This window comes from Urocampus carinirostris, chromosome 11 (genome assembly GCF_059441175.1).
Source record: "Urocampus carinirostris isolate Australia breed hairy pipefish chromosome 11, RoL_Ucar_1.0, whole genome shotgun sequence".
NCBI classification, from domain to species: Eukaryota; Metazoa; Chordata; class Actinopteri; order Syngnathiformes; family Syngnathidae; genus Urocampus; species Urocampus carinirostris.
The window spans coordinates 18,579,526-18,598,137 of record NC_142359.1 but is presented as its reverse complement, the minus strand read 5'-3'; the positions used below and the strand labels follow the sequence as shown (position 1 = coordinate 18,598,137).

The window sequence follows — 18,612 nt, the reverse complement described above, 5'->3', positions numbered from 1 at the left end:
GGGAAATAACTCAGAAAGATGCTGAAAGAATTGTTTGTGTGGTTTATTTGGTAAATAAAAAAAACCTTTTTGACACAAATTATTGTTTTAATTCTACACAGTGTTTCTTGCTGTGAGTAAATAGGTGCTGTGTTGCTTTTGTAAAACGTATTATTGCTTAATAGGGGAATTGCAATCATTAATAAGGGAAGCAATGGGCTGAGGATGGCAGGGATGAAATAACTATGTTCATAAGAAAGTCCAAATGTCAAATCAACACCAACATTCTAAGAATCCCCGCTTTAGCTGTCTAGCAGTTAACATAACTGTGTTCTGGATTTAGAATAGGAAGGAAAAAAAAAACAACAAATTTCTATAGTATATTCTCATTCCGGAGCTGGCAGGGGCAGCGCATCACCCTTTTGGGTGGGGAGTTTCTTCTCCAGTCTGCTGACTCGATGTTTGAGCTTGCTGTTTGTGGACTCGTGCTCTGCCAACAACCGTGCGTAACGCGTCTGCAAGTTATCAAGCGCGCTGGCCATCCGCTCTACCTTCTCTTCCATGTCCTTGGGATCGGGGCCTTGTGCCGCCACCTAGATTAAAAGAGAAAATGTGACCCCTGAGCAGCTGGCAACGCAGGGACCCCGGGAGATTCAAGGTACCTCCAGGTCCAGAAGGCCGTCTTTCATTAGGATCTGTCTCCCCTTTTCCTCTAACAGAGCCTTGGCGTCAGGGTACTCTGTCAGTGCCTCCATTAGGTCATCTTTGGAAAGGCAAAAGAGGTCCGAATAACCAATGCTGCGGATGTTGGCCGTTCGCCTGTTTCCAGCTTTGCTGCCTGCAAAACATGGATTGTCAAAAAGTTAGAGAGTCAAATCGGACTACAAGTTGCTACTTTTTAGATTTTAAACAATGCCGCTTTAATTACAGGGCAGCTTATCCCATTTTTTCTCGTGGGGGCCCCGAGGAAAACACCAGACTGGACTTTAGAATCTACTGCCTTATGTATACAGACAGAGCCCTACTTATGAACCCAAACGGTGTATTAGATAAGGAGTTTAAACCGCATTGAAACAATAAAAGAAACAGACGAATGCACTAATAGTTCTGTGAGTTAATTTGAGAAAAACCCATACACAATTTGTCAGGACCAGAACGGTGATAGGACCCACTTGTGTTGCGTTTCTCACAAGTTTTTATTGAAAGGAAGAAAAAGGGCTGCGCCCATGATACGGTGTTCGCTGGACGCAGGAAGCAAGTCGCTCTGTTACTCGGATTGTACTCCAAACGCGCAAGTGGATCTTCCGTGGCGAGCGATGGCGGTGTCAGGGACGGAAAAAAGTGGGTCGGTAGCCGGGACAGGAGAGCAAAAACATGGTGGGGGTCGGAAGCGAGTCGTAAGCCAGAAAAGGAGAGAATACGTAGTCGAGGACAAAAAAGAGGTAAGAGGGGACGGGAGAGCAGACGTGGTCAGGATCAAAAACGGGTCGAAGCCGGGAACAGACGGGAGCAAAAAACTGGACAGGTGGGAGTCAGGGTCGAAAAAGGCTTGCCTAGTGTTCACTGAGGTTCGCAGACAAACTGACAACAGGAGATTGACGGGACTGGGTTGAAATACTGATCAAAAGCCAATCAGAACCCGAGGCAGTTGGCGCCAAAAGAGCGGGCGCAGCTGGGTCACATCAGTAATCATGACACAATTCTTTAGAAAATTTTCTAAAATGTCAATAATTTACCATTTGGCACGAAATGTATTGTCAAAATGAACACATGTCATGTTGGAATATCTCTTTTATTCCTTTTTTTTAAATTATATATGTTTGCATATATATATATATATATATATATATATATATACATATATGTATATATTATAAAAATCCACAGATTGTGGTGTTTTATGTCATTTTGTGTTAATGAAATTTAACTAACGTAAATGTATAATCAACAAATGAGTGTGATGATGAAAATATAAATGTATCATTAACCAATAAGTGAAAAGAATACTCTTCAAAGAGCCTGTATATATTTTTTCAACCGCACCTATCTGCTTTGATCTTACTTTTACCATCGGTGTTCCGGCCACAGAGTGCATTACGCTGGAGGAAAGGCGGCAAGATGGGGTGCATGGGTGTAGGAGAGTGTATTCAAGCGTGTGCCAGCAGTTTTCTTTTATTCTAAGTTGAAAATGGTGAAGGTAAGAAAAGGACTGTCACAAATACAGTCCAAATGCCAACCCCAACCGCAAACGAATTGAAAAAGAGGAGTTATTCTTGTGCGTCTAAGAATTTCACATACTTGCACACACAACAAAAGAAGTTTGACAAAGGCTGCAATGATTATTTCAGACAGAAGATGGCGTCAGCAAGCATATTTTGAAATTACGGACAGTATGTATTATCAATACTCAACTGAGTTCAAAGAGCCTGTATTCATTTTTTTCCACCTGGGCTATCTGCTTTTGTCTTACATTTATAATTGGTGTTCCGGCTACAGGGTGCTTACGCAGGAGGAAAGGAGGCGGGGCAGATGGGTGGAGGAGAGTGCTTTCACGCGTGTGCTCGCTTTTATTCTAGGATAAAAATGATGAAAATTATTAAAAGGACAGTTTCAAATATAGTCCAAACGCCAACTTAAACCCTCAAAAATAAAAAATAAATAAAAAAAGGATGAGTTTCTTCAAGCACGTTTAAGAACTTAACCGTATTTGCACACGCAACAAAAGGTGCTCCACAGAAGCTGCAGTGATGATTTCAGCCAGAAGATGGCGTCAGCGAGTACCAAATTTTGAAGTTACGTAGACCGGCTATAAATTTGAGCATGCAGATTTTAACAAGGTGCGCTATATAGTCCAGAATTTACGGCATATGAAGATTCGATTAGATGCGTGTGTGTGTGTGTGTGCACTTCTCCCCAACGAGAGGCTTCATGAAGACAAAGCGGACTTCTCGGAGTTCCCAAAGGCACTCACCTTTAATAGCCAGGATACTGATCTCCCCAAAGTAGCTGCCGTCGCTGAGGACCACAAACTGCGTGATGCCGTCGTCGGCCACCACGGCGAGCTTGCCCTCCTTGATGATGTACATCTCCCGGCCGATGTCGCCCTTCTTACAGATGTAGTCCCCCGGGCTGTAGACTTGAGGCTGCAGCTTCAGCACCAACTCAACCAGCAGGCCCGCCTCGCAGTCGGCAAAGATGCGAACCTGCGAGTCAACCATGCTCGACTTTAACATACTTTCCTGACTATAAGGCGCACCCGATTATGAGGCGCATACATTTAAAACTACACTATGAGCGAGGGTTGCATTAAAAAAAAAAATCGAGAAATATTCGGAAATGTCGTTTCAAATCTAAATAATTTGATTAATTGATGAATTGCTACCGTATAATTATGCAATTCCAATTTTATTTACTGTATTATTGGTCTATAAAGCTCACTCGATTATAAGGTGCACTTTCAGTTTCTAGCATATCTTTAGTTTTCAGGTGCGCACTATGGTCCAGAAAATACAATAATCTGAGGACAAAGTCGCTGGTCAGTTACTTTACACTTCTCAACACTCAGTGAACTGATTTTTATCTGGGAAAATTTTAGTTTATTCTTTGGCAGCACGGCAGAGCAGTGGTTAGCGCGTGTGCGGCACCGTTCTCAGGTCATGAGATCAAACCTCCTGTGTGGAGTTTGCATGTTCTCCCCGTGCTTGCGTGGGTTTCCTCCGGGCACTCCGGTTTCCTCCCACATTCCAAAAACATGTTCGTTTGGCGGCAGCTGCTGCTTGTTGCCTGATTGGCTTCCCTCCTATTTAAACTCAGTGCTCTCATTCACTCCTTGTCAGTCCGTCAATGAACCTCTGCACTTGCAATACGTGTATTTTGACTCTGTCCTGTATCCTGCTTGTGTATCCAATATCCACCTCGTCTGTCCCGTCCTGTCCGGTATCATGCTACTGTATCCAGTATCGATCCCGTCTGTCCCGTCCTGTCCGGTATCTTGCTCCAGTATCCAGTATTGATCCTGTCCGTCCAATCCTGTCCAGTATCTTGCTCCAGTATCTGGTATTGAACCCGTCCTGTCCGATATCTTGCTCCAGTATCCGGTATTGGTCACGTCTGTCCAGTCCTTCTGGTATCTTTCTCCAGTATCTGGTATCAATCCCGTCTGTCCCGTCCTGACCGGTATCTTGCTCCAGTATCCGGTATCAATCCCGTCTGTCCCGTCCTATCCGATATCTTGCTCGTGTATCCAGTACCAGGTATCGATCCCGTTTATTCCGTCCTGTCCGGTATCCAGTACTGATCTTGTCTGTCCTGTCCGGTTTCGATTTAGGTTTTAGCTGACTTCTCTGTCTCACTTCTTATGCCCAGCGATCCCCGAATCACTGGCGTTTGTGTTCACGCGCATGACTTCCCCATTCCCGTAAAATAAAGCTTGTGTGAAAACGTTACGCGTCTGGGTCCTCCATCTGTTCGGTTTCTGACATTTTAGTTTTTAGTTTTCGTCCAAGTGTCATTTTACTCATCAAGTTTTAATCAATAAAGACTCAACAGCAGGAGGCAGCACTGGCAGGGTGGTTAGCGCGCAGCCCCACGGTGCAGAGGTTGAGGGTTCAAGTCCAGCTACCAGCCTCCCTGTGTGGAGTTTGAATGTTCTCCCTGTGCCTGTGTGGATTTCCTCCGGGCACTCTGGTTTTCTCCCACATGTCAAAAACCGGTTACTTGCCCGGTCCAAATTGTCCCTCGGTGTGAATGAGCAAGTAATTGGAAATTCCTAACCGATGGGTTTGAACAATGGTGCTCACATTAAACATCTTTGAACATTCCATGTAAACATTAAGATTACAAGTTGTATATCCTTAATTGTGTCTGAGATATTCAATGTCAAAATGAGCTAGAGACTTTTGGGACATCCGGTATTTTTTGTTTACAAAATAAACACAAAATTAAGGCTGTCCGTGATTATTGCTTTTTCTGGTTTTTGACCTTCTTGAGGGTGTCTAGGTGCACGTTGATGGCAATCTCAGCTCTCAGCTTGTCCGGGAGGAACTTGAGGACTTCCCGTTCGTCCACTGCCTTCTTGTTGGTCCACAGGAAGTCAAACCACTTTATGACCCGCTTCTCCAGGTCTTTTGTTACCTGGGGGTAGTCATAGTGTTAGATACTCTGATCAAATTGAATTAGGGTTGTAATTTAACATTCTTATTTCATCCGTGTACAGTAATCCCTTGCTGTGTCATGTTTTTTTTATGGTTTACTTTGCGGACCTCCATTGAGCATTGCGTTCTGCATTTTGATTGGCTCAACGATTGCCCCGCCCACTTTTTGCTTGACTGCCTGTGCGTCAATGACGGTTTGGTCTGAATTGTATATGTACGTAAAACAGCTTGACAAACCTACGTTATGTATGCGCAACCCTTTTTCAAGTTTTTCTAAAACCTATCATGTCAACAAAACGCTCTGGACGGACAAAGGTACGAGTGGCCGGGGCAAAAGAAGCCGAGAAAGAGGCTTTTCATCGCCAACAAAGTTGGACATCTCGACCTGCTAAACTTGCTCTGGAGCTTCAATGATGGAAAAATATATAGTTACAGGAGAAATGAAAACAGGACACATTCTTAACGTTTTTCCAATGAATACAGATAGATACAGTAACACTTTACTTCTTTATAAGGGTTACATAACAAGGCTTTTAATAACTTGCAGCTTCGGACATTCGTTTTTTTCTGGTCGAGTATGGCTCTTTCAACATTTTGGGTTACCAACCAGAAGGTAAATGCAGTGCTGCATATTGTCCACAGAATGGCGACAAAGTATCATGTGAAATAAAGTACATTGTGTCCTTTATCGATACAGTTGTGCAACAGAGCGGCTTTTTTTTTTTTTTTTATTATACTTTGAAAGAACAGAAGACATACTAAATAGTATAGTATAGTGAATACTTGAGCCTGTAAATTGGGTTTGTTTTTTGCATTGAATGTATAATAGAGTATGTTTCTACTGTGCGGGGTTGTCATGAATGCTTATTCGGGCACCTGCGGCTGCCCCGTTGGCGCCAACAGCCCCATGCGCTGATTGGTTCATGGACCCATTTTAAACCCCCGGCTTCCAAGAGGAAGCCGTCAGACCGTACTGCAAACCTACGCTTTTACCAGGAAAGCATCGTACCCTCCGACAATCTCCTGCTCTGTTTTCTCCTGCCTGATTACCTGTCGCCGACCTGTTTCTGGACCTGATTTTGGACCTGTTTTTGCCCTGCTCTCCCGTCCCGGCCATCAACCTGTTTTGCCCTGTTTCCTGCCTGATACTTGTTTCCGACCTTTTTTCTGGACTCGATTACCGCCCTTACTCCCCTGTCACGGCCACCGACCAGCTTTCCTGCCACCCACGACTATCCTTGCTCGACGCGGATGTACCACTTCCGTGTTCCTGCCATCAGCCACCCGTGTCCGACGATCATAGGATCGTGGAAGCAAGCACTGCTCTCTCTTTCAGTAAAACTGAGTTTAACGAACGCTATTGGGTCCTGTCTCTGTTTCTGGCTTGTGACAGGGGTTTGACTTTTGCGGGACCTTTTTGGAACGCAATCCCCGGCAAAAAACAAGGGATTACTGTATTTGGAAATTTCAATTACCTAAAGATTATTTTTGGTTTTGGATTTAAAAGTACCACTGACGTTTCGGAAGCTCATATATTGCTTGATGGCGTCGATGCGAGCCTGAAAGTTGGCGCGGGCGGCGTTCATGTTGGTAATCATGGAGCCCACATTACCCACGATTGTGGCAAAGATCAACACGCCAACCTGTGGCCGGAAGGAAGTGAGAGCCAACTTCTTCGAGCACTTCATGGAACAAGACCTACCAGAAAATCCGTGACCACAAAGAAGTACTCGGAGTTCTCCACAGGAGGCGGGGTCTCTCCGATGGTGGTAAGCGTCAGTGTAGACCAGTACATACTGTAAGCGTACTTCCTCACCAGGCGCCCAAACTCCGGGTTTGCCGGGTCAGGGTAAACAAACCTGTCTGAGCCAAATCCTGAAAGCAAAACATTAATTCAGGATGCCAAGGCGGCAGACCTTTGACCAGTTTTGCTCACTCTGAAGCTTTTCATGTATTTTCTTCTTAACATTCATTGCAGGCCATGTTAAAAATGTATGTTTGACATCTGACTTACCGTAAATTTTGGACTACAGAACACACCTGATTAACAGCTGCAAGCCAAAGTTTAAGAACAAAATTCAATTTTGACTTTGTACGAACTGCACCACCGGATTTTAGGACACAGGCTTAAACAGCCAGAAAAGTTAACTAATCCACGTCGATTTGAAGCCTGGGGCTTGCCTGGGCGGACCACAGGGGGGAATTTGGCGTCTACGCTATTGGCTGCAGAAGGCCAACAGCGGCATTCCCTCGCTTACCTGACACCGTTTTCAGCTGCAGTGTTTTTGATGCAATTGATTTACCTCATATGTTTTCCTATTCAAGATGGCGATTATGAAGACACGCACATATTTAAAGAAAGAAAAAAGACACAAATGACGGGTCGGTCACATAAAATGTGAGCCCGATATTGATAAACGATAGTGCCAGTTTGCAACTCATGTGGTTTTTGTGCTGTTGCCATTGGTGATTACCGCGTAACTGGACCAAATTACATTTGCCTGTCATCTTTCCTCGAGGATTAAAGAAAACGCAAGTGACCGGAAAATGACGCCGAACTTCCACTGTTACTCAATTCTGAGTGCGACCTCAGCACAGTTCTGAGATCATGGGTTAAAATCCAGCTACCAGCCTACCCGTGCGGAGTTTGCATGTTCTCCCCGTGCTTGAGCGGGTTTCCTGTGGGCACTGCGGTTTCCTCCCACTTTCCTAAAACATGCATTTAAGGTTAATTGGGCGGTCCAAACTGTCCCAAGGTGTGAATGAGCGAGTGAATGGTTGTATGTATCTGTGTGCCCTGCGACTGACTGGCAACCAGTTCAGGGTTTCCCCTTCCCAATGCCCAAAGACAGCTGGGATGGGCTCCAGCACCCCCGCGACCCTGCTGAGGATAAGCGATGCAGATCATGGATATATATATATATATATATATATATATATATATATATATATATATATATATATATATATATATATACTGTATAAATATACTAGATCCTCAAAAAGGTAGCAGCTTGTCGTCCAAAATTTACGGCAAATAGCCTGAAATTTTCTTATTTACGACTAAAGGTAAACGCCTACCAATTGCCTTAGAAAAAGAGTAGTAGAGACAGGCGTTCCAATGGATGATGATTACGATGTACATGACCAAGTTGGAGATCCGCAGCGCATTGGGGTAGTTGGTCCTAGTCTCGGTTCTCTGGAAAAACTCCAGCATCCTAAAAAGTAAATGTGCCTGTCAAAATGGCCCCCTTTCATAAACATACCATTAATGTGCTTCAGCCATTTTCCACCTGTTGAACCTAAACAGTCTGTTGAGGCGGATTTCTGGGTAGTTGAGGCCCAGCGAGGCATAAAAAACATCAGTGGGGACCATGGAGGCCAAGTCCAGTCTGAACTGGAAACTCTTAATGTAGCGCTCGCGTAGCTTCTGTTCATCTTTCACCAGGAGACCCTGCTCCAGGTAGCCTGCACACACACCCTGACCATGGCAACAACCATTACAATGTCTAAGATCACGCCCTAATGCACAAACCTGTCCTGGTTCTGAAGACCATGTCGGCAGCGTACAGCAAGTCGCAGAGGAAGTCCAGGAAGAACCAGTAGCGCACATAGTCCATTTGAAGTTCCTCAAAACACGCCCTGTTTTGGTAGCACCACAGGAATATTAGAAGTTCAGGAGGGAGCACTTGGATGAGTGCATCTGGAAAAAATACCTAGCGATGATGAAGGTCCAGTTGTACATGACGGGAATCGTGATGATAAGCAGCCAATGGTAATATGTGTTCCCTGCCGGGTCGACCACCGTGATCTCCCGTGGGCTAAGGACAATTTACACACAATATTGTTCATCGTCTATAATTCTATAAGCTACATCAGAAACCATTCAAATGTGGTGCAACATACCACAAAGGATATTCAGACCCAAAACAGAAGCTAAAATGTTGAGTCCTGTATGATGTTTTACAGATTGAAGTGGTCCCCTGTCCCCCTTGCGTTTTTCCATCAGATTCAAAAATCTTGGTGATTTATCGAGCAAGTCTAAAACAAAAACTTTTGTGATGTTTCCTACTTCTGGTCATTGCGACATCCATCATATAAACTGTTTAAGTCAGAAGTCTTAACTCACTTTAGGGTTCAAGGAAGTCTTAAATTACTGTGGAAATATAATGTCACGACCAGCACAAAGGGTAGACCCAATCGCGTAACGTTTCTCACAAGTTTATTGAATAGAAAGATGGAAAGCTTATCACACAATTTTTACTTGATGTCTAAATACCTCATTTTTTATTTTAGTTATTTTATTAACATTTGTTGTTGTTGTTTTTTGTTGTTATTTATGGGTATGTCAATTGTATTTATTTTTTGTTTGTGTTGCTGTATGATGGAGGAATAAAACCACTATGAAAGTGTGTGTGAGAAATAAAAAGTAAAAAAAAAAGAGGAAGGAAGGTGCCCGCGATCCGATGTTTGCTGGACGCAGGAAGCAAGTCGCTCTCGCAATCGGATCGTGATCCGATTACGGAAGTGGATCTTCTGTAGCGGTAGATGGCGGTGTCAGGGACGGAAAAACAGGTCGATAGCTTGGACAGGAGAACAAAAACGTGCTTGGAATCAAAAACAGGTCGTAAGCCGGGAGGTGAGAGCTGACGTGGTCAGGATCAAAAATGGTTTGTAAGCTGGGACGGGAGAGCAGACGTGGTCGGGATCAAAGACGGGTCGTAGCTGGAGACAAACGGGGAGATCAGGAATGGACAGGTGGAAAAATGGGTACAAAAACGGGACAGGCGGGAGTCAGGGTCAAAAAGGCTTGCCTTGTAACAACAGAGGTTTGCAGACGGACTGACAATAGGAGAGTGATAGGACAGGGTTTAAATAGGGACAGGGAGCCAATCAGATAGCCCGCAGCGGCTGGCGCCAAATGGTGAAATTAATGAGTAATCATGACATAGCAAGCAATTTTATTTATTTCTCAATATTAGGACAGAGGCAAATTGAATCCTTAAAATTTCAGCCTAGGTATTTTCTATGTCAAAAATATGTGTTTGAATAAGACTGGAGTCAAGTCCCATGCATCCATCACATCTATCATATTAGTCATAATCAACCTACACTGCCACCTTCTCCTCCTTCTCCTTGGCTTTCTTCCTTTGCTCCTCTTCTTCTTCCTTGGCTTTCTTCTTCTCGTCTTTGCTGCAGAGGTGGTGAACAGAAGGATAGGAGATAAATACTAGCATCCTTCCAATCATGGATATTCTACTTACTATTTAATTAGTCCACTGCCAGCCAGAAGGAACTAGCAGAATCAAGCATAAATGAGCTTACGTCTTTTTGTCTTTCTTCTCCTTCTTTTTCTTCTTCTTCTTCTTCTCATCCCTGCAAAACAACCGAAAACATGTGCAGTGGTATCAAATCGGAAGATATGTGTGAGCATGTGTGGGTGTGTGCGTATATATTACTTGTCTTTGTTGTTATTGCTGTTGTTGACATTGAAAAGAATGGCACACCTGGAACACAAGACCAGTAGCATTCATGTTCACACAGCATAAGTAACCCAATTAGCCAGGACGTTGAATTTTGAGCTAAATATGTTTTGGCCTTTTCTGGAGATAATTTAGTCGATGACCAGATGTCTAAAATTGGGTTGTATTAGCCAAATTTTGACTAAATTTAGTCTTTAATTCGATTATTGTTGTGTTTACCTTTCTGATGTTGTCAAAGCCCTCAAATTGCCCAATTTTTTTTTCACCCTTATCTTTCAGATTCTATTCCTCTCTATGTTCCGGTCCGGAGCCTTTGCTCTGAAAATGCTGGTCTACTAGTGATCCCAAGAGCTAAGAAGAGATCCGCATGTTCGAGAGTGTTCTCCATTCGGGCCCCGGTGCTGTGGAATGCTCTGCCCACTGAGATTCGATCTGCAACCTCAGTGGAACTGTTTAAATCTAGTTTTAAAACACACTTGTATTCTTTAGCTTATGGATGAACTATATTCATGTTGGCAATATCGGTTGCAACCTGGTCATCCGAGAAGGGGGATTACCTCATGTGCGGTCCCTTTTCAAGGTTTCTTCATTTTCCTCATGTTGAGGTTTTTATGGTTTTCCTTGCCCTCATGTAGGTTTTAGATCAGGGGATGGTGTAATAATAGTCTGCGCTTTGCAATAATCTGTAGCCTGTGCAGCCCTTTGAGACTCTTTGTGATTAAGGGCATCACAAATAAACATGACTTGATTTGACTTGACCTTCTACGTTGTATCCAAATACAGAAGGGTTCCCAAACTTTTTTCTGTGAGGGCCACAAAATTTTCTCTTCAATGATGATGGGTCAGTTTGTATCATAAAAAGCATAAAAAGCATAAAAAGTGTGACGATTGTAAGTGTCTAAACATAATATATTTTCCAGAAAGCCACAATCAAATAACCCTTCTGGTTTCTTCTCAGAACAAAAAGTCAAAAGATAAACAACACTACTTTTGAAATAAATGATAACAAAGTAAGAATCTGTGGGTTCTTCACAGCAAAAAAAAAGTCCATGGAGTAAAAACTTTCTGATGTACCATGCATAGTCCTATCAGGTCCATGTTCAGCTCAGTTGTCAGAGCTCTGAACTAACTGTTGTATAGATGACTTAGGAAAAGGCAGTAAATTTGGTCCTATTATCTCACTATTTTTAGTCACGTTGATATTGTTGTGGGTTTCACATGCTACAATATGACAATAAATTCCCTTCTTTTCTTCTATTCAATTCTAAGCTTTGTGACAAATTTATTATCATTGTAACATTATAAATGCACAACAACATTAGCATCTGTATCAGGTACTGACTAATGATAGTGTAATAATGAGATAAAACACAATAGCTTTTCACATATCAACTATATTGCTACTAGTCCAGTGGTAATAGTATGACACGAGACCAAATCCTGTTACAACCAAAAAAAGCGCACCCAGACTTTCAATTCTTTTCAAGATAAAACAAATGTGCGTCAAAATACGGTATTGTTTAGGGAGCTGGATAAAATGTGGAGATGGGCTATATCCTGCTTGCGGGCCATAGTTTGGGGACAGTTGAAATAAAGACTTGTTTTGGACAAGACTTTGGTGTCTTTTTCAACCTCTTTTTGACTCATTTATGCTGGGTGGGAAAGGTTGCTTAAGTATTGGGTACATAAAGTATTTGTATTAGTATTAGTGTAAAAGCACTCATGCACCTGCAAAGTACAGAATAAAAAATAAACGTAACAACCTATGAGTAACAATTAATCAAACTGAAAAATTATCTCAAACGATCAAGTATTTATCATTTCATATGTCCCATTACTGTGTTTACGACTCACCGGTTGTCTTCCATGTTGTCTATGAGAGGGGCAGCCCCGACAAAAGGTGAAACCTGTGCCATACTGCGTCACGGTATGGTCTGCTGCCAATACAGCACCAATCAGAAAAAAAAAACATAGAGTCATCATCACAGACCGGAACATCATTGGCTGCTCTCAGCCCAGTCAGGACGACATCCAATGTTCCCTGTAATTTTCCACGGGTCTGAGCGTTCACACAAAGTCGGTGAGCAACGCTTGAAACAACAGTGAGCAACAGCAATCCCAAGTGTGGTAAGATAATTAATGATCAAACATGTCCAAAATTTGACATCAAGTTACATTTTGCTGAGTTTCCGGCAATGCAAAATTTTTTTTTTCTTTTGAATGAGTTGACTCATGTACCATTGCAAAGGTTGTACGGCCTACAACCGTGGTTTGTTCTTACAATTCTTTCACAAGATATCCATTTCTTTTTATTTCCTGATATATTTTGTCGCATAATATTAACATTTTTGGGGGCTTATTTAGTCGGTTGTAAGATACAGAACTGTACTTAGTCACATTTTTTAGTGGAAGTACAAAACTCAATTCCAATGAAGTTGGGAAAGTGTGTTAATTGCAAATAAAAATTGATCCAAGTAAATTGCAAATTCTTTTCAACCCATATTTAAATGAATGCACAGCAAAGACAACATATTTATTGTCTTCACTCATAAACTTTATTGTTTTGGGAGAAAATCATCAACTCTGTAATTTGATGACAGCAACACGTGCCAAAATAGTTGGGACAGGTGTCAATAACTACTCAGAAAGTGGATGAATGGAAATCAACCAACTATTTGCAGGTGAACAGATGAATTAGCAACAGGTGAGAGTTGTTACTGGGTATAAAAAAGGGAGACCCGAACAAGCTAAGTCATTCACATGCAAGGATGGGGCGAGGTTCACCTCTTTGTGAACAACTGCGTGAGCAAATTGTTGAACAGTTTAAAAACAACATTCCTCAAAGTACAATTGCAAGGAATTTAGGGATATCATCATCTACAGTCCATAATATTGTGAAAAGGTTCAGGGAATCTGGAGAAATCACTGTGCGTAAACGGCATGGCCGTAAACCATTATTGAATGCCCGTGACCTCCGAGCCCTCAAGCGGTACTGCATTAAGAACCGACATCAATGTGTAAAGGACATCACCACATGGGCTCAGGAACACTTTGGAAAACCACTGTCAGTCAATACAGTTCGACGCTATATCCGTAAGTGTGGGTTAAAACTTTATGTTGCAAAGCGTAAGCCATTCATCAACAACATCCAGAAACGCCGCAGGGTTCTCTGGGCCCGAGCCCATCTAAAATGGACTGATACAAAGTGGAAAAGTGTTCTGTGGTCTGATGAGTCAGTTTTCCAAATTGTGTTTGGAAATTGTGGACGTCGTGTCCTCCGGTCCAAAGAAGAACAGAACCACCCAGACTGTTATGCACGCAAAGTGCAAAAGCCAGCATCTGTGATGGTATGGGGGTGCATGAGTGGCCAAGGAATGGGTAACCTGCACATCTGTGAAGGCACCATTAATGCAGAAAAGTACATTCAGGTTTTGGAACAAAGTATGTTGCCATCCAAACAGAATCTTTACCATGGGCGCCCTTGCTTCTTCCAGCAGGATAATGCCAAGCCACACACTGCACGTCTCACGACAGCGTGGCTTCGTAGTAAGAGGGTGCGGGTGCTTGACTGGCCTGCCTGCAGTCCTGACCTGTCTCCCATTGAAAATGTGTGGCGCATTATAAAGCGCAGAATAAGACAAAGGAGACCCCGGACTGTTGAACAGCTGAAGCTGTACATAAAGCAAGAATGGGAAAGGATTCCACTATCAACGATTCAACAACTAGTCTCCTCACTTCCTAAACGTTTATTGAGTGTTATTAAAAGGAAAGGTGATGTAACACAATGGTGAAGAAGCCCCTTTCCCAACTACTTTGGCACTTGTTGCAATTATAAAATTCTAAGTTTATCATTATTTGCTTATGGAAATAAAGTTTATGAGTTTGAACATGGATAATCTTGTCTTTGTGGTGTATTCATTTAAATATGGGTTAGAAAAGGTTTGCAAGTCATTCTATTCTAATTTTACTGACATTTTAAACTTTTTCCCAACTTCAATGGAATTGACTTTTGTACAATGTTGGCAACAAGATTCACTTGATACAAATGGAAATTATTTGAATGCAACACAAACTTTTTCTTCTTTTTTCTGTGTTTTTTTTCTTCTTTTTTTTAAATTGCTTTAAAAAAAGTCTCATTGTGTTTATTTTTTCCGAGCTGTTACTTTTTTCTTTTTGTTCTCCGTTTACCTTTTTCCTACGTTTCTTTCTTTTATTTTTTTCTGGCTTTTTTCTAAATGTTTCCTTCTTTTTTTCTCTTCCTTTTGTTTCTTTTTTTCCCAGCTTTTCACTACTTTTTCATTTTGGTATTTTTTTCTGTTTTGTTCTATTCCCCCCTTCTTTTAAGTCATTTTGTGAATAGTTTTACATAATATTTGGTCATGTTGGGATTAAAGAAGCAAAAACAACCCGAAGAGCCGGTTAGGACCCGAAAGAGCCGGCTCCTTTTAGTGAGCCGAGCCGAAGAAGCCGGTTCTCGACAAACTCTACTAACTTTACTTTTCAACTTCGTTCGACATTGACTTCATTATACCGCCTTTAGGACACAACGTCAGGGGAACCCGTGTATTTTTACCTTAATGCACTGTAACTTTGACTTAAGTCGCTTCTTAATTAGTAATTTTGAGCCCTCATTTTTGTGCGTGGGCTAGATTTTCTTGTGCGCTGAGAATTTGCGAGCAGTGCGCAATTGCGCACGCGCGCAGCTTAGAGGGAACACTGACGACATCCCCGGTTTGCGATGCCGCAGCAGAGCCGTCAACCTCTTTGACCTGTTGCTCTCAGGTTGGCGCTACAGCTCCCTTAAAAAGACTAACAGGCTCAGAGAGAGTTTCATCACCCTGAACAAGTGCGCAAAACTGTGAAAATATATATCTTGTGACATATTTGGGAATTTTAGTTGCAGCTAATGTTATTGTACAATGAAAAACAACAGCAACCACATGATGAAGGTGCTGTGTCCAAGTCAGATCAGGAGGCTTCTCCAGCTATTGGTCACCATGGAAACCAGTATTATCTGTTTCATGTGGGAGAGAAAACCCCTTCCTCACCAAAAAAGAGCCTTGCAGAGGGATGGGTGCCGCCTGTCAGAGTACGAGCAGGGGACCAAAATGCGTATCGTTTCACACAATGCTTTATTGAGGGATTGGGGAAGTTAGGGGAAGAGGAAAAATACAGCAATCTTGTGCACGCTGGGTAGGAGTAGCGGGAAGCCCTAACGAATGAAGCATGGTCGGAGATAGGAACAAGTTGGGAAGCCGGGACGGGAGAACGGAACTTGGATCGGGGATCGATACAGGAAACAGAATCAGGATACGCGTAGCTGGGACAGGAGAACGGAGCTTGGATCGGGGATCGATACAGAAAACAGAATCAGGATACGCGTAGCTGGGACAGGAGAATGGAGCTTGGATCAGGGATCGATACAGGAAACAGGTCGGGATCAAAACGGGAGCCAGAGTCAAAAGTGCTTGCCTTGCATGCGCAGAGGTTCGCAGACGGACAGCACAGGAGTGAATGAGAGTGACGTGTTTAAATCGGAGAGGAATGAGCAGAAGCTGGGACTAAACGAGTGAGCGCAGGTGAGAGCAATGGGCAAATCATGACACCGCAAGGCTGTAATTACCCAAGACACACCACATAAATTGCTGCCCCTAAGACCCAGTTGGTTAAGGTGTTCGCAGACCCTAAATTTTATTGCACTATTTTCATTGCACTGTTATCATAATTTTGGCCAGTCTCTAAGCACTAAGTTGTAAATATATGTTTCCTCTTTATTCTGACAATCTTTTATTTTATTTTTCTCTTTAAAATCTTTATTACATGTTTACCCTGGATTGTCATGTCTAATCTCGTTGCATACAATGTTTTAGCTCATTGATATCAACGACAATAAAGACAATTATATTTTATAAGGCAGCACGGCAGCGCAGTGGTTAGCTCTGAGATTGAACCTTACTGTGTGGAGTTTGCATGTTCTCCCCGTGCTTGCGTGGATTTCCTCTGGGTACTCCGGTTTCCTCCCACATTCCAAAGACATGCATGTCAGTTTGATTGGCCGGTCCAAATTGTGCCTAGGTGTGAATGAGCGAGCGAGTTGTCTGTCTCTGTGTGCCCTGTGATTGGCTGGCCAAGTTTAGGGTGTCCCCTGCCCACTGCCCGAAGATAGCTGGGATGGACTCCAGTACCCCGTGACCCTACTGAGGATAAGCGGTGCAGATAATGGATGGATGGATATTCTATAGGGTATCGCTTCTTTATACAGGAATAAAAATGAATGATGACCTACGTGAATTGTATAGATCCGAGGAGAAACTGTTTTGAGATGGGGAGGGGGGTATCGCGAGATTTCCCAGAATGAATCGGGCGAATTACAATCCGTGCAGGAAGTACTGTTTTTATTCGTGTGTACCGCACATTCGATTTTATCCCATTATCACACTGTATACATAATAAATATACAGTAAAGTACGACGAGGGAATCCACTCATTGGTGTATCTGATAATGAATCGAACTTTGAAGGATATGAAATAAATACATTGTCAAATTGATGATGGTATTGTGTTTAAGTCATTGTTGTCACTATGAATGCTTAGTTGGAGCTGAAAATCAAAATGTTGAACAAAAACTTTACACAAATTCTATACGGTATTTCTTCCAAAGCCTTCTCTTCATTTCTAAGTCCTGACCTGTTTATGGTATGCATGCAAATGCATACAAGCACACTACACGATGTACAGTATATGATGTCGCATTGCTAGTGATCCATCGCATCACTTACCTGTGTGATTTTCAACCGGCCTCCAGGTTACACCCGAGCCATTCCCAGGAAATAAAAACACGCCACCCCCCGGGCCCCCCGGAAACCCAAGTGAAAACCCAAATCTTTCCTCAGATGATCCAACAGAAGCGTTCGGTTGCAGATAAAGAGATTAGCGAACGGATGATCGTGTACTGTTGAGGGTCAGTTAGCACAGCATAATTTGCAATGATTGCAATTCGATTGATATTTTTCACCGGAGAAACTTTTCCTTCGGGATGACTCGAGCGGACCAAAAGGAGGACAAAGAAATTATGAGCCCGGACAAGAGAATAATGTTCATTTAGTTGAGTCAGCATACTCACACACACAGGTAGGCAGCTTTGATGGGCTTAAGTCTATGTTGTGTGTGTGTGCGTGGTGTGCTTGTGAGTTTGGAGACAAGTAATATAGTAGGCCTATGTAATGTGACCCAAAGGTGGCGCTAAAATGGTACGTGTCGGCAAGAAGGCATCTCGTTCCTTACTATGGTACGCAGTTTACACTTTACGGTATTACCATAACAGAATTTTTATTTTCAATTAGCCAAGGAACCTATAATTGTTCTCCCCGCAATGATGCAGACTCCCCAAGAACTCCAAGTCAAGTCATGTTTATTTGTGACGCCCTTAATCACAAAGAGTCTCAAAGGGCTGCACAGGCTACAGATTATTGCAAACCGCAGACTATTATTACACCATTCCCTGATCTAAAACCTACATGAGGGCAAGGGAAAACTCAAAAACCTCAACATGAGGAAAATGAAAAAACCTTGAGAAGGGAGCGCATGTGAGGTAATCCCCCTTCCAGGATGACCAGGCTGCAATGGATGTTGCAATAACAAATAATATACAGAAATTGTCAACGTGAGATATAGGTCATTCATAAGCTATAGAATAGAAGTGTGTTTTAAGCTTAGATTTAAGCAGTTCCACTGAGGTTTCAGATCGAATCTCGGAGGTCAGAGCATTCCACAGCACCGGGGCCTGAATGGAGAACGCTCTCACACCTGTCGATTTCTTCCTGGCTCTTGGGATCACTAGTCAACCAGCATTTTCAGAGTGAAGGCTCAAGACCAGTACATAGGGGGAAATTAAATGTGAAAGTCCATGCAAGATTTTGTATAATACCAAACGAACCTCCATCCATCCATTATCTGCACCACTTATCCTCAGTAGGGTCGCGAAAGGTGCTGGAGCC

General features: G+C 42.7%; 1 protein-coding gene across 2 annotated transcripts; it reads right to left on the bottom strand.

Moving 5' to 3' along the window:
• Window positions 1-21: 21 nt before the first annotated feature.
• On the bottom strand, window positions 22-17,733 carry cnga1b (cyclic nucleotide gated channel subunit alpha 1b). Of its 2 annotated transcripts, none has more exons than XM_088347684.1 (15): window positions 17,395-17,733; window positions 12,470-12,552; window positions 10,592-10,639; window positions 10,458-10,508; window positions 10,245-10,325; window positions 8,849-8,953; window positions 8,668-8,774; window positions 8,426-8,600; window positions 8,214-8,350; window positions 6,835-7,007; window positions 6,650-6,775; window positions 4,960-5,112; window positions 2,951-3,182; window positions 642-817; window positions 22-572 (listed from the first exon to the last, which is right to left on the bottom strand). In XM_088347684.1, the coding sequence occupies exons 2-15, from the start codon at window positions 12,529-12,531 to the stop codon at window positions 366-368; spliced, it is 1,833 nt and encodes a 610-aa protein (XP_088203810.1). In that variant the 5' UTR covers window positions 12,532-12,552; window positions 17,395-17,733; the 3' UTR covers window positions 22-365. The 2 variants fall into 2 exon arrangements, with proteins under 2 accessions (XP_088203810.1, XP_088203809.1); XM_088347683.1 differs by having other exon boundaries at window positions 12,470-12,549.
• Between the last annotated feature and the right edge of the window lie 879 nt (window positions 17,734-18,612).

Excerpts from the sequence above, each read along its gene's own strand:
- cnga1b (XM_088347684.1), bottom strand. The coding sequence starts at position 12,531 with ATGGCACAGGTTTCACCTTTTGTCGGGGCTGCCCCTCTCATAGACAAC. Across the intron at positions 10,640-12,469 it reads GACAACATGGAAGACAACCG|GTGTGCCATTCTTTTCAATG; the intron begins GTGAGTCGTAAA and ends CTTGTGTTCCAG. Across the intron at positions 10,509-10,591 it reads AGCAATAACAACAAAGACAA|GGATGAGAAGAAGAAGAAGA; the intron begins GTAATATATACG and ends GTTGTTTTGCAG.